Source organism: Dipodomys merriami, unplaced genomic scaffold, assembly GCF_024711535.1.
Source record: "Dipodomys merriami isolate MVZ:Mamm:240054 unplaced genomic scaffold, mDipMer1.0.p SCAF_50, whole genome shotgun sequence".
Classification (NCBI taxonomy): Eukaryota; Metazoa; Chordata; class Mammalia; order Rodentia; family Heteromyidae; genus Dipodomys; species Dipodomys merriami.
The window spans coordinates 9,504,589-9,521,058 of record NW_027206069.1 but is presented as its reverse complement, the minus strand read 5'-3'; the positions used below and the strand labels follow the sequence as shown (position 1 = coordinate 9,521,058).

Genomic DNA, 16,470 nt, shown 5'->3' with positions numbered 1-16,470 from the left:
CCTACATGTGAAGTTCCTGTGCAAACAACTGTCTCTCACGGATCTGCTTATGTTCAGATCAGCAGCATCAGATTTTCCGTTAAGAGCAGAGGTTCTAATGCACAGGGGCTGTCATATTCACGAATGCCCGTGTGCACGAGCTCTTCTGTGCATGTCGGGAAAGGAGAAGCAGGCCAAGTCTAGGCGGCTTATCAGAACATGTTGGGCAGGTCAAGGGAACAGACCCAAATGTAGTCTCAACCAAGACAGACTTGGAACGAGTCTCCTTTGTAATTTTTCCCCCTTTTTTTCCTTTCCTTTTCTTCTTTTCTTTTCTTTTTGGTACCAGTTGTGGGGCTTGAACTCAGAGCCTTGGCACTGTCCCTTAGCTTTTGCGATCAAGGCTAACATTCTACCATTTGATCCATAGCTCCATTTCCAGATTTGGGGTGGTCAACTGTAGGTCATAGTTTCACAGACTTTCTGTCTGGACTGGTTTCAAACTGCAACCCTCAGACCTTAGCCTCCCAAGTAACTAGCATTGCAGCCACGAACCAGGTTTCCCTCTCTTGTCAGCTCCCTTTCCCTCTTTCTCTTTCTCTCCCTCTTTCCCCCTCCCCATGTTCCCTTCCCCATTTCCCTTCCCTCTGCCCTCCTTTCTCCCTCCCTCCCTGCCTCCCTCCAGGATTGACTTTCAGGCAATAGAATAATGTCTTGGGCCATTTAAACTCGAAGGACTTTTCCAAGAAAATACAACCTCAAAATCACACCCTAGAAGTAGAAATTGAAGTGACAGCTAGAGATTGCCATGGATTCATTCACTTGGCTAAACCAAGTCTAGATGGGAGGAGAGGAGAAAAGCCCTCCAGTAAAAATAAACAGAAAGATCGCGTGGCAGGTGGCAACTGCAAGAGGCGAAATTCTCAATTGGTGACAGCTGACTCCTTTGGGATGGAAAGAAAGATTATAGCTAATGGAGTGGGCACTGTGGGGGGCAGACTCTGGGGTGGGCATCAGGGACGATTCTGGAAGGAGATGATGTCTGATTGGAATCTACCGATTGTCTTTTGAGGCATGGACTATCTCTGTAACTAATCACAAGTATTCCCTTGACTTAGTTTTCTTTCTAAGTAGAACAGAATATCCCTCACTTCTATCCCTTCTTAGTGATGTACTTCCTAAAGGCACAGGGAGAAGGACTAGGTAAACTCAAACTTGAGCCCCTAAAAAAGCCTTCAAATGCCATAATGATGATATAATAGTGCTGGCGGCCAATGACTGCAGCTGGTGGTGATACAGGTAAGCCCATTCATGGCCTTCCACACCACCCACCTATGCCCACATCTCACCGTATCCTTGGCAACCACCCACTTCCCAGAGTCCCCGTGAGCCCCAGGAGCTCTTACCTAAGCACTGGCCTTCCAAAAGCCAGTAGCCATCGGTGCAGGAGCAAGTGTACCCGCCCTCCGTGTTGATGCAGATCTGGGTGGGGTTGCACTGGTGAGAGTCCGTTGCACACTCATCCACATCTGTAACACACAAATATTCCAGAGAATGTCACTTGCATCTTCTTAAGGGCCCTGGAGCCACCAGGTGCCAGCCTCTTGTCTGTGGTGGGTGAATGTTTCTACCCAGGAGACGCAGGCGTCCCCTGATAGGCACTGTTAGGAAGACACTGGTGTCCAATTGAGGGGGGGAGCAGGACTAGTGTGCTTCCATAAAGGGGAGCAGCTGAGACTGGAACACATAGCTTTTGGCCCTCTTCTGCTGTACTATGCCCTTGCTCTCCGAAAGGACGCCACCTAGACAACAACCACGGCTTGATTTAGAAAGGCATTCCGTACTAGATGTGTTTGTTTGCACATTAAAGAGGGTTCTGTGTGCACAAGACTCTGCCATCCACTGAGAACCTAGCAGAAGAAAAGGAAATGTTCCCTGCTACCAGAAACCTGACTGTATTTGTCCGGGAAAACCATTTGGATGAATGCTCCCTGGGCTTCCTGGAGCCTGTGGTCTTCTGGGCTAACAGAAGGATTGGAGTGAAAACACGCACCCATCAGGTTCATCCCTGCTCCTTAATGGACAGCTTTAGGGGACAGAGGTGAAGTCACATCCACAGCTCTGTCTCCAGGGTGTCTGGTGCAGGCACTGTCTGTGCTCCAAACGTCCTTCCTCCCTTTCTCCCCTCGCCGTGCTTGAGAGGAATGCAACCCAGATCCTGGGAAGAAACTCCTGATGGAAGTCTCACTTTGATCTAAAGGAGGAGACATTTTGCTAAGTGTCCATGCATGGATGCACTCCAGAAAGCTCCATGGAGCAATCAGGATCTGCCTGGCCACCTCTAAGGCCTTTCTGCTTTGTTGCCTCCTCTCCTCTCCTCTCTCCTTTCCCCTCCCCTCCTGCCCCCTCCCTCCTCCTCCCCTTCCCTTCCTTGTCCCCCCTTCCCTCCAGTACCTTCCTGTTCTTCCACTTCACTGCAGAGTTTGCTCCTCTATAGCCTCTCCTCTACCAAACAGGCCATTGTGCATTTGGAAATAACATTAAAGGCTTCCATTCACTAGTGGCTTCTGCTCACGCTCATTCTCATTGTACTTTAGTGAACCCACTTTACAGATGGGAAAACTGAGCCAAGAGAGCTAGTAGGCACCAAGCCAAAAACTGAGCCCAGGCCTCTTTGCCTATTTGACTCAAGGCTACTCTGTGCATGAATGACCAAGGACATGGTTAGGATTCAGCAGAATGGGCATGGGGTGGGGGGAGCAGCAGAACATGGAGAGAGCACTGAGCTTTTGCTTCATTTCCCATCTTGACAGCTTTATTCTCATCCACTCAGATGAACACTTAGAATATGTGTGGTGGAAGTGAAGGGACCAAGGCCCAAGAGTGTGAGCTTCCTGAGACAGAGCTTTATACAGCACAGGACTCTGCTGTACACAGGAGGCCAGCACAGCAATAGGAAATTTTCAACCAAGTAAGCAATGAAGCCTCATGACACCTCCACAAACCACCAGCCATGGGCAACAACTTGATATTAACAGCACTGATCTGCTGTCACTCCCACGTGACCAGATAGAGTGGTCTTCACTCCTCCCATCAGAGACCACCTCCAAGAGCCTGCCTCCAAGATGGTGGCGCCTTTGTTCCATTCTCAGGCTCTGCCTATATAAAGTCTCAGCACAAAGGCCCAGCCCAGTTCTCAGTTGAAAACTCCTGCCCTGCCCTTCTCCTCTCTTTCACCCCAGCTCTGCCCACCGAGCTAGGCTTCCCAGGGGAACCAGGGAATAATGCTTGGCCAGTGGCTGTTCCTGCCCCAATCCATACTGAAGCCTATGATAATAAATAATGCTGCTATCAGCCAGTACATATTTATATTTTCTCAGTGGGGAGTGATGGATGACAATTGTACCCTGGGAACAGCACTGCCTTAGGGATTTGTGTTCCTTTTCCTGCCTTGATGGGACTGAAGGGTGAGAAAGACCAAGGCGATCACAAGTTCCCATGACTCTGTGTTTGTGTGACTTGTGGCACACGCAATGTGCCCACAGCATCCTTGAGAGAGAAAAACCAACAGCACACACACAAATCAGACTGGGCTTAGAAGACGCATAGGACCTAAATGTGGGTGCACATGCACACTAGCATGTTCAAAGTATTCAGGCCTACAAACAACATCTTTGAACTCCATCTTCCAAACAAAAACAAAAACAAAACCTCTACCAATTTTAAACTGGGCACAGGTGGCTCACACCTATAAGACTAGCTACTCAGGAGAGAAGAGGATCATGGTTCAAAGTCAGCCCGGGCAGACAAGTCCAAGACTCTTATCTCTAATTGATCAGCAAAATGCAGAAAGTAGCTGGGCACTGGCAGAGCATGCCTATCATCCTTGATATTCAGGAGGCTGAGATCTGAGGATCACAATTCAAAGCCAGCCCCAGCAGAAAAATCCCCATGAGACCCTTATCTCCGATAGTGGAGCTGTGGCTCAAAGTGGTAGAGCACTGGCCTTGAGCAAAAAGAGCTCAGCAATAGCACTCAGGCCCTGAGTTCAAGCCCCATGACCAACAGGAAAAAAAGGAAGAAAGTAGCATTGTAGCTCAAGTGGCAGAACACCAATCTTGAGTGAAAAAAGCATGCTGTCCTGAGTTCAAGCACTGGACACACACACACACACACATACACACACACACACACACACACAGATTGATGGTACCTCACTTCTGTTGATATATATGTAAAGATTCAAAATTGAACTTTCACTAATCCATGGACTGGATTGTCCATATAAAGCATACTCTGAGAACTCGGCAAGCATGTGGAGTCTGAAGTGTGTAGCCCATCATTACATCCTCAGAGCATAGCTGGTATAACACTGTGTCTATGGAACAGGCTCAGTCACTACTGACTGAATTGTCCATTCATGATGTTTTAAGGCCCCAGATAGGCTTTCCCCAGCCAATCTGTCTCCTGACAGGACCAGCGTGGTCTGTGCACTTGAAATGTAGCTCTTGCCCTCCCCGCCCCCACCACTGTCACCCACACCCCTGATGGAGCTCAAACTGGGAATGTTCGCACAGTGGGTTTCCACATCACATGTTCCAGCTCTGGGCTGGATTGCTTACATTAAATACATTTGACTTAAATAACAGAAGGAAAAATACATCGAACCACTCCAAGGACATTCTTTGGCAAGGCCTCCACTTCTGCATCAGTGGAAAAGTACAAGTTTCGGCAACCTGAGCAAGTGTCATTATACTCGTGTGCAAATTGGGTCTTATTTCCTTCCCTGTGTAATAGCCTGGAGAAAAGAATGCCTCTGTGCTTGCAATCATTCATTCACTCACCCGTTCATTTGTTCTTCATGTTCTAAACTCTGTGTGTGTGTGTGTGTGTGTGTGTGTGTGTGTGTGTGTGTGTGTATCCTTCTAATTCTCCAGGCCAATCAGGAAAGCCAGTATCATCCATAGTCCCTCCCACTGGGACTTTACCCTGCTTCCTCTCAGGAGCTAACCCTCCACCCTGCTCCCTGGCCAGCTGCCTGGGAACTTGGAGGATTTTACCATAGCAACGGTGGCTTGTTTCTCCCACATGGGTCAATAGCCATCCACTGTCCAGGTGGCCAGCACACTTGCAACTAGAGGAAGGTGCTCACTGAATTTTCTGGAACCTAGAAAAACTCAGTATTGCTCCTTCCTGGGAAGAAAGCATCATGTGCAGGAAGCAGCTGACCCAGGAAGCTGTCACTCCTTCCTTTACACGTCCCCAACTGCATATCAAGCTACGCATGGGCAGGTGTGCTGAGGCCATGTGAATAAAGGAATGTTCTTTAAGCCCAGTTCAGTTCTCACAGAGGCTGCAGATGGAGAAACCAGCCTCAAGACATCACAGTACAACTGTCCAACGATTCTGAGGACAATAAGATGACCAGTTCTTTCCCTTCTGGCTCAAGAGACATCACAAAAAGGGACCATAAGCCGGGCGCCTGTGGCTCATGCCTGTAATCCTAGCTACTCAGGAGGCTGGGATCTGAGGATCACGGTTCAAAGTCAGCCCGGGCAGGAAAGTCCATGAGACTCTTATCTCCAATAAACCACTAGAAAACCAGAAGTAGCGCTGTGGCTCAAGCAGTAGAGCACTGGCCTTGAGCAGAGGAGTGTAGGGACAGTGTCCAGGCCCAGAGTTCAAGCCCCACAATTGACTAAAAAAAAAAAAAGAGAAAAGAAAAGGGACCACAGCCCACGATCTCCTGTAAGGTCTAGTCCTTCAACTTGGTGGGCATAGCGCTGTTGGTTTATGTCCATTGTGTGTCCTCTCCTTAGGAGACGGCTACTTCTCACTTTTCTGTCCCATATAAAATGGTTCCAAGCTGGGTGCTGACAGCTCACCCCTATAATTCTAGCTCAGAAGGCTGAGATTTGAAGGATCAAGGTTTGAAGCCAGCCTAGGTAGAAAAGTTCACTAAACTCTGTCTGAATAATAGTAATAGCCAGGCGCTAGTGGTTCACACCTGTAATCCTAGCTACTCAGGAACCTGAGATCTGAGGATCATGATTCAAAGCCAGCCTGGGCAGGAAACTCCATGAGACTTTTATCTCCAATTAACCACCAGAAAGCCAGAAGTGGCACTGTGGCTCAGTGCCTTGAGCTGAAGAGCTTAGGGACAGCACCTAGGCCCACAGTTCAAGACCCACAACTGTAAAATAATAACAATAATCATAATGATGATGATGATGAAAAACAGCTGAAGGTATGGCACAAGTGGTAGAACATCAGCTGAGTAAGCGAGTCAAGTTAGGTCAAGTCCATGAGTTCAAACCTTAGTGCTGCCAAAAAAAAATGTTTTTAATGTCTCCAAGAACAATTCTAGTGTTAATGTGCAGTTTAATACATAGAAATTTCCATAGGTAGTTACAACAAACTTAATGTACTGCCACAAATAGCTGTGAATGTTTCAGCATAAAGAACACGCGTATGCAGGCCAACTATTTATTGTATTTGAATGTGTCTATTATGTAGACATGCATTTACATTTCCACATTTATTCCTGAAATTTAAAGAGAAAATGCCCAGACTGGTTGCCTAATACAAATCCTAGATGAAATAAAAACCTCTTTAAACTGTGCAAAACAAAGCATGAATGGTTCCTCTGTGTCCATGGGAAAACATACTTGAAGTCATTCTCTCTGCACCAGGAAAAAATAAAAAGGCTAAGATCTCCCCAGAAAAAAAGAATAAGAACTTTGGGGGTGAGCACTGGTGGCTCATGTCTGTAGTTCTAGCTACTCAGGAGGCTGAGATCAAAGGATCATGGTTCAAAGCCAGCCCAGGCAAGAAAGTCCATGAGACTCTTATCTCTCATTAACCAGCAAAAAGCTTGAAGTAGGGCTGTGGCTCAAATGTAAAAGCACCAGCCTTGAGCAAAAGAGCCAAGTAAGAGTGCAAGGCCCTGAGTTCAAGTCCCACTGCTAGCACCAAAACAAACCAACCACTAAAAACTTTGGAAGCAGATATAACTGGTGGGGTGGTAGTGGTTTATGTCAGCACTGTTAACTTGATGAACACAGAACCAGGTTGCTAATTTCTCAGATCCTTGAGTGTTCTGAAAAGCAGAAACGTCCACACTAAGCTCAGTAAGTAGGTGCTCAGGAAATTTTAGTTCCTTCCTGAATGAGATGTCTGGCTTCTTCCACCTGCAGGCCCTGTTCTAGAATTCACCAAAGACACCAAAACCACAGCTCTTCAGCTCTGTGGGCTATGGGATAAGGTTAGGCCTATGCACTCACCACAGCAATGTGCCAGCCATGTGGTGGGGGTGGGGGTAGGAACACCAGTCACATGGTGGGGACTGGGATAAGAGGTGCAAAAATGGTGGGGTATATTGCTTCGCAAGGCCTCATTTTCCATCTCTGCACTCAGGCACCAGTGAATCCATTCCAGGACTGTAGGCTTGTAAAACCATAATGTGTATGTGCCCTATGGATTTCCACAGCCATGCGTTCACATCTTACACCATCTCTGAATCTCTTCCCTTCTCTCCCGCCTCTAAATTCCAATTCTATGAACAATCCAAAGTTGATCTGGAGAGCGAGCGTCTGTAACCTCTGCCCAAGGTCTCTGTTCAGTGTGAGAACAGCCAGCAGCCAAAGGCAAACATTCTCGCTGGGTGACATTGGGAGAAGCTGTCCAAAAGCACTTGGAAGGAAGAGTACACCTTTCCAAGGCCTCCATACTTCCTTTTTTGGACATGGCAAAAATCATTTCCTTGGTAGTAAATTTTTACCCAGTGAAATAACATATTTTCCCAGCTTGATTTTGTTCCTCCTTGCCCAAGATAACAGGGTTTGATAAGAGAGCAGAAAATAACAATGGTGCATTCCTATGCCTCCCAGCGAAGCCAGTTTCAGTCCTGCTGCTGGGTTGTGTCGGAGCCATTTTTCAACCAGACCGGCCCAGCCAACGCTGGAAGATACACAAGACCAACTTCCCAAACACCTGCTTAATTAAAGATCTCAAAGCTGGAGAACTCACTCGGTAAAATCCGAGGACATCTGCACTCCATGTGGCTTATGGTCCGGGGCATTCATTAGGAATCACATCTTCCTGTGTATGGCTCTTTTCCCAAAGCTTGATATTTAGCATGGAATACCAAAGCTTGCTCATGTTGCACCTCTAATTAGGCAACAAATATGCAGTCTGTTTTCCAAACAAGTCATTTCCTCTTGGAGAAAAGCAGCTGGAATTGAAGAGCCAACATCTCCGTGGAGATTCTACGTTTCTATCTATGAAGTGAGAGCTTAGAGGAGAATTTTTGCTATGATCATCTAACAGAGACAAACAATGCAAGTAATGAGGATCATATTGTTTGGTTCCTGGGTAATTATTTTCATGCACAGAGTGCTTGGTAAACATCAACTGATGATGGTTGCTTTCAAACTGGGCAGTAAATTGGCCAAGCCCATTTAACTTATGCCAGTGTATGGGCGGACACTGCAGTGGGGGAGGGGAAGCACATGGCTCTTCCTGACTAGCCATCATCAAGATGTTGGGACACTCAGGAGAAGGGATGGCCCATTCTCAATCTAGAAATGGTTTTTCAAGGGAGTGAGGCTTGGGCATTTATGGTGACTGTAAAACAGACAGATGTAAGGCTCAAATATATGTGTGTGTATAATATTTATATATGTTACATATATTATACATATAATATATAATATATGCATATATAATATATATGTATAATATTATATATATTAGATAGATAGATAGATAGATAGATAGATAGATAGATAGATAGATAGATAGATAGATAGATAGCCAGTCCTGGGGCTTGAACTCAGGGCCTGGGCACTATCGCTGAGCTTCTTTTGCTCAAGGCTAGCACTCTATCTCTTGAGCCACAGTGCCACTTCTGGCCTTTTCTGTTTATGTGGCACTGAGGAATTGAACCCAGGGCTTCATGTATTTCAGCAAGCACTCTACCACTGAGCCACATTCCCAGCCCTCAAAATATATTTTTCAATTACTAAAATTCTTGTCATTTATTCCCTCAGCAGAGATCTTTGAATGTATATAAGCCAGCAGCCCAAACTCTAGCTACCCAAGAGTAGCTTGACTGACAGCAGTCTGACTGTACTAAAATGTTTGGTGTACTCCAAGCAACTTGGCTTAGTTTGGAGAGGCATTTAAGAGGCTAGAAGAGAGTTTAAGTACTCAAAAATCAGATGTTGATTCCTAACTGGAATCGTTGTCTCCACTAGCTACAACAGTACAACAGGCCCTTAATAAATGTAAGTTGTACAATGGAGGATCCAACTAACCACAGGCAGAAGACATATGGAACCTGATTATATATACAGACCGCCTCAAATACTCAAGTCTCCTGCCTTAGCCTCCCAAGTGCTAGGTTTGCAGGTATGCACCAACAGACAGTCATCTTTGTCATTATTCCTGAAACAATAGAGTATAACAACAGTTTATATAAACATTTGCATGCATTTGGTATTATAAATAACCTAGAGATAAATTAAAGGGAAGATAAGTGTGAGTATATGCAAAGATGGTGCTATTTTATACAAGAGGCTTGGGTGTCTAAGGATTTGGGCATCAAGATGGGCTTCTGAAACACGTCTTCCACAGATACCAGGGACCACTACATTTTGGGGTGGAGCCTTAGGAAAGCCCTAGCACAGTCTAGCCAAGTGAAGGCATTTCTGGCACACAGAATTCAATTCTGCTGTGATTCAATTACAGTGGCTGGGTGCCTTAACTTAGGGATCTTGTGCCTTGAAAGTTGCTCCCTCCCTTTTGTACTGGTAGTGTTTTTGTTTTCTATGAGTGAACTCAATCCTCTGAATCTTAACTAAGTTTTTGGAAACACTATCCCTAAGTAATGACCAAGAGTACAAAAATTCCAAGGAAGAGAAAGAATAGTGTCTTTCTTCCAATACAGAGGTCTCATTTTCTCCACACACACCCCCACCACACCCCTACCAAATCTCTCATGGGGATTTGAACTCAGCAGCCTTGTGCTCTCACTCAGCTTGACTGATAAGCTGGGACTCTACCCACTTGAGCACAGTTCTGGAGGCTTAGTCTAAGATCAGGGTTCTAGCAGGGGCCTCTGTAAAGTCTGGGGAAGGCCTTGACGTGGTGGAAATCAAGGCTTTCCCTCCCTTCTAAGGGCTGGACCAATCCCTTGGGAAGTCTCCGGCCTCTTGATGTCATCCAAAAACCCTCACCTTCCAGGGCCCCACCTCTACATCCCATCACACTGGGGACCAGGGCCCCAAATGTAAGTGGAGACAAACACTCAGAGCAAGGTGGTTGGCCTGATGGAGTAGCTGCTTCCTCTTTTCTCCCAGAAGGGCCTGACATCAAGTTTGCCCTCAGCAATCATGGCAGGGAGGAATGCTGACCCCAGAAGGAAAAAGATGCATCTTCCTGTCCTCAAATGAGCCGTTCGCAGGACCTCATAGAGCATCACTGGAAAATCCAACCTTATCTCCCCACCTGGAACCAAACGCTCAGCCTGGCACTGGGCTGTGAGAATACCCAGGTGTGCAAACTCAGCCCAGGCAATTAATCAGTCTAGCAGCAGCAAGCAGCAGCAGAAGCAGCAAGGATTCCCTGCCAGCTCTCTCTCCACGTCTGATAATGGAGTCCTCAGGTGCACTCTTCCCACACCTTGGGTGAGATGACCACCCTAGCACTGGCTCACCAGGACATGTTTGTGCACCACGGCCTTCTTATCTCTAAAAATGCAGCTACCACCACCTGTCCTCCTAGAGCTTACAGTTGAGTAGAGAAGACAACATGTACAGCAGGAAGGGTCCAAATTAGGGAAGTGAGCGCAAGTCTTGGCCACTGGGTGATGGTATAGGGAAATGTTCTCGCATCCACCCATTTCTCAAACCCAAGGTCTCTTATGGTAAGAATGAAGTGACGATGGCTCCTTCAAGAGGTGGACCAGTGAGAGACAGGGTGGCACTGCCCAGAAAAAAACACTCATTACCTGATTTATGTAACTGTAACCCCTCTCTGCATCACCTTCATAATGACATGAGGGAGTGAGTACTGATTACGTTTCTTATGTAACTGTAACACCTCTGTACACCACCTTTACAATAAATTATTTAAACAAACAAAAAAAAAGAGCTGGGCACGGGTGGCTCACACCTGTAATCCTACATACTCAGGAGGCTGAGATCTGAGGATCATGGTTCAAAGCCAGCCCTGGCAGAAAATCTGTGAGACCCTTATCTCCAATTAACCACTAGAAAACCAGAAATGGGGCTGTGGCTCAAGTGGCAGAAAGCTCACCTTGGGCTGAAAAACTGAGGGACAGTGCCCAGGTCCAGAGTTCAAGCCCCACAACTGACCCAAAAACAAAAAACAAAAAAGAAGAGGTGGCTCAGTGGTAGAGCGCTTGCCTTTCATGCATGAGGCTCGATTCCTTAGCACCACATAAGCAGAAAAAGCTGGAAGTGGTGGTATGGCTCAAGTGGTAGAGTGCTAGCCTTGAGCTCAAGAGCTGAGGGACAGCGCCCCAACCCAGAGTTCAGACCCCACAACTAACAAAAAAAAGAGAGAGAGAGAGAGAGAGAGAGAGAGAGAGAGAGAGAGAAAAGAAATGAACCAGCAGGTGGCTAAGAATACAGAAAGTCCCCCTTACTAATGGATTTATTTAGTACACATGGTTTTGACCAAGTTCAAAATAATAATTATAAAAAGGAATTTCAAAAACAAAAATGTTCTCCCTCTCCCCAATCTGTGTGTGTGTGTGTGTGTGTGTGTGTGTGACCTAGCTCAGCTGATGAAGAGAAACTCTTCATTGGATGACCTATTGAGAGGCTCTTTGCCCTTCATTTTCTTTTTTTCTGTGTGTGTGTGTGTGTGTGTGTGTGTGTGTGTGTGTGTGTGTGTGTCTGTGTGTGTGTGTGTGTGTGTGTGTGTGTGTGTGTGTGTGTGTGTGTGTGTGTGTGTGTGTGTGTGTGTGTGTGTGTGTGTGTTGGCTCTCATTTTTCAGCTAGGTGATTTTTTTTTTGCCTGTCCTAGGGCTTGAATTCAGGGCTTGGGCACTGTCCCTGAGCTTCTTTTGCTTAAGGCTAGCACTCTACCACTTGAGCCACAATGCCACTTCTGGCTTTTTCTGTTTATGTGGTACTGAGTAATCGAACCCAGGGCTTCATGCATGTTAAGCAACATTCTACCACTAAATCACATTTCTTGCCCTTAGCTATGTGACTTAAACCATTTATGGAAGTTTTATTTGTTAACCCCTGATGGTCTCATGTGTTAGAAGACTTGATGCTGATCCTTATTCCTGGACTTTGGTGAAGATTACATGTAAGCAAATGTCTTAACACTGCCAAGCACATAACTTGTGTCCAGACAAGGCTGACTGTACAGCTTCATATTCAGAAATGGAGGACCGAAGACAGAGGGAAAAAAGGGAGGGAGTGGCAGGAGAATCTGCATCCTAAATGAAGAGAAAAAGAGGAATTGAAACCAGATTCGAGTCCAGGAGTGGCTCCCAGTGACTTGGGGGTCGAGTCTTCCTCCTTCTGTCTCCTCCCCTGAGAAACTGGGTCTCAGACCTTTGTGTCTGCAGAGGCTGATAGATCTGAATCCTCTGTGGTCCAGGTGAATGTCTGGCCCTCACCACAAATGCCTGCTCCAAATGGAGGCAGGGCTGAGGAGGCCCTCTGGAGGGGGCAGGAGGGAAAGCCATTGCCAAAGCTGGAGATACCCACAACTTGCCTCTGCCACCAAAATGAGGGCACAGACCTTCCCAGGGAGAAGCGTCAGGGTACAGGGTAGCCTGAAAGGAAGAGGGATCCTCGCCTGATGCCACCTTAAAAGTGCTTGGAAACAAAACCAAGCTATCTTCTACTTTCTGCCCATGTCACAGAATTATTATAAACACTGCTTCAACCAACATTATGTTTCTAAAAACATTAGGGCAGATATTGTCATATGGTACATATAATGCTGCAGTACAGGAACATGGTTAGGATGTCCAAAGGTTGTTACAACGTAGACATCTTGTTAAAAAAAATATGGTAGACCTTAGGAGAGGGACAGAAAGGCACAATGCCTATGTGCCGTACAAAATAAGATTTTCTGAAAGGAACTCCAGGAAATGAAATCAAGATTTTTCTTTTATTTTTTGCTGTTTTTTATTTTCTTTCCTTTTTATGCTGTTTGTTGATTTATACGTCTTCGGGAGACTAAGGGGGAGGCACAGAAATGGAGGGACAAAGGGTGAACAAATGCAGCAGTGGTACTCACTAGATACTACGTTGAAAATGAACTATACAATTTGTAGGTGGGGACAGGAGGGGAAAACTGGGAGAGAGCGAGGGAAGGGGTGACATTGTCCAAAAAGAAATGTACTCTTTACCTGACTAATGTTACTGCAACCCCTCTGTACATCATCTTTATAATAACAAGAGAAATATTTAAATATTGTGGGCAGTGGCACATGCCACTATCTCAGCAGTCACGGAGGCTGAAACTGAACTACAAGTTCAAGGCCAGCCTGAGCTTCACATCTAATCCTGCCTCCAAAAAAGAAAAAAAATGTGCTATTTCTTGCTATTTGCTCTGAAATAAAAATGCTGGAGTACCTCCCTGTGAATCTTTTTCAAGACATCTTCAAATATTCTTGGAGGGACTTAGAAAAAGACAAAAGCTGTCAGGTACCAGTGGCTCACACCTGTAATCCTAGCTACTCAGGAAGCTGAAATCTAAAGACTGATGGTAGAAGCCAACCTGGAGGAGAAAAGTTGTGAGATTCTTTTTTTTTTGGGTCCGGTCGTGGGGCCTGAACTCGGCCTGGGCTCTTCAGCTCAAGGCTAGTGCTCTACCACTTGAGCCACAGCGCCACTTCAGGCTTCTTTCTTTTTGCTTATGTGGTGCTGAGGAATTAAACCCAGGGCCTCATGCATGCAAGGCAAGAGCTCTACCACTGAGCCACCTTCCCAGCCCAAGTTGTGAGATTCTTATCTCCAATTAATTACCAAAAAAGCTGGAAGTGGAGCAGTGGCTCAAGTGGCAAGGTACTGGCCTTGAGTAAGAAAAGGTCAAGGACAGTGCCCAGGCCCTGAGTATAAGTTCCAGGATTAGCACCAAAACAAAACAAAAAAACTCAGAACTTAAGGCTTTGAGTTAAGTCCCAGTTGCTGACACCAAATAAAAGACAGCTTACTTCTTTCTCTATGCATTTAATCAAAATGTATTGGCCACTGCCAAAGTGATTGGCCTTTTTTTCATTCTTTGTTTTCCTATACCCTTTACAAGCAGAATTCAGCCTGAAGCTTTTATTTACCTGTATCTTTTTAGGTAAGTCAAAGACATTCAAATCTTATTATTATAAATGATGACATAGAAATAGTTAATTAATAGATTTTAAATGTACCTACCAAGAACTGAAGTAACCTTATCACTCATTACATTATGTCTGTTTTCTTAAAATGGAAGTATCAGGCCTGAATTTGGAGGGAATTCAATGAAATAAGGGATTCATTCACTGCATATTTATAGAATCATTTGTATCAGAGAAAAATTGCTTCTTTTCCATACAAAAAGTAGGAAAGCCATCATCTAAACCCTCTTGTATTTAACCCTGATGGATTTGGCCTCTCACTCACTCGCACTGTGTTTGTTTTCTTCCCCGACCAAAGAACAAAGAGACGAGCAGGATGGAGCTAAGATGCACAGAGGACAAACATGCAGGCTATTGCAGCCCTGGTGTCATTTGCAAGGCTATCTGAACATGATTTGGTTGGCAGGCTAGGACAGGTTGACTGAGGCCAGTGAAACAATTCCTTTAATGCCAGTCAACAGACAGTTATTCATCACCATCCCAGTGAACAGTCACTAAGCAACTTCTATATTCTTGACACAAGGTCAGGCACTATTGATACCAAAACCATATTCCAAACAGATTTTGCAGAATCTGTATCACTCAGACCACCATGCAATTAAAACACAACTCAGTACAAAAAGGATGAAATTAGATCCCCATAAATGCTAAGAACGTGCTGCTACATAAACCATGGAACAGAAGAAGTGTTGATAAGAAAAATGAGAAAATTCTTAGAACTGAGAAGGAATACAAGATTATACAGTCAGGTAACAGGTAAGTGGTATATGATCACAGATGAGAATGGTCACAAGAGGTTAGAATGAAGGTAAAGATTCCTATCGCCTTATGTTTTATTGTACCTTTCTGTGTTTAGAAATATTTAGCTACACAGATACAACCTTTGTGTTAGAATGGCTACAGCACAGGGTACAATAACACACTGTACAAGTTTGTAACCTAGGAACAACAGGCCACATTGGCACAGAGCACCCTGTGCCAGCCGGATATGTGTAAGTACATTGTATAATGTTCATACCATGATATATTTCTAACGTTCTCAGAACATATCCTCACCATTAAATGACACAGTATATTCAAACTGAGAGGACAAAATAAAATAAAAAAAAATAAAAGTAAAAAAAAAACTGAGAGAACACATAGGAATGATATGTTTTCTTTTCCTTCTTTCCTTCTTGCTTCCCTCCTTCTTTCTTTCATTTCTTCCTTTCTTTGACAATATTGGAGTTTTAATTCTGGGCTTTTTACTTGCTAGGCAGGCACGCCACCAATGTGCCATGCTTTGAGCCCTTTTTTACACCGGTTATTTTAGAAATGGGGTCTCATGATCCTCCTATTTTTTTTTTCTGGATTGACAAGTACACACTACCACTCCTAACGCCTTTCCATTGAGATGGAAATCTCATAGATTTTTTTTTTTTCTGCCCAAACTGGTCTGGAATCTTGGTCTTCCCAATCTTAGCTTCCTAAGGAGCTAGGATTCTAAACATGAGCCAGTGGCACCCAGATCCTTGATGAATTGTAGTGAAAGGTGGAGTTAGTTGTCTCTGAGGAGCAGAATGGGTATCTGTCTACCTTAGGACAAGTGAGTGGTAAAGGTAATGGCTCCAGGTCTCTTCCTCCTTTACTAGTGATTACCCTGTAATGTCAGGGAAGCTGGTGTGCATGAATAGATCTGCTGGTGAATACATCCTTCATTTTCTGACCCTGCTCAGCACAAATTCTGACCCCCTGGTTTCTTTTGTTTCTATGTAGAAGCTAGGATCCCAGGTACAGCTCATACCCCCAGCCTCCATGCTTCTCTTATCTGGCAATCATACCTGAATTTTCTTTGAGTAACCACCTTTCTGCCCTTTCATCTTCGTGTTCCAGCTGGGCTTAGGCCTACTGCTGGGTCATGGGGTAGCCTTGGGGCACCAGCCTTGCCATATCACAGGGCCACAGGTTGTTGGGCATGGTGATGAGCTCAGGGCCGGCCTGACGATACCATCTTGCTGGTGATCTAGAGATTAGAACAGTCTCTCTAGATCACTAAGCTGGAAATGCACTAGACTAGAGCTTCCAGGATGGTCTCTGACACAACTTGTTCTGAGAATGGAGAGGCC

The 16,470-nt window shown here is 45.2% G+C and overlaps 1 protein-coding gene across 1 annotated transcript in view; it reads right to left on the bottom strand.

Moving 5' to 3' along the window:
• LOC138810509 (fibulin-5) overlaps positions 1-16,470 on the bottom strand; it is a 69,787-nt gene that overhangs the window by 22,948 nt on the left and 30,369 nt on the right. The window contains exon 5 of the mRNA XM_069997722.1: positions 1,386-1,508. Within this exon, the coding sequence (XP_069853823.1) occupies positions 1,386-1,508 (123 nt within the window). The remainder of the gene's footprint in view (positions 1-1,385; positions 1,509-16,470) is intronic.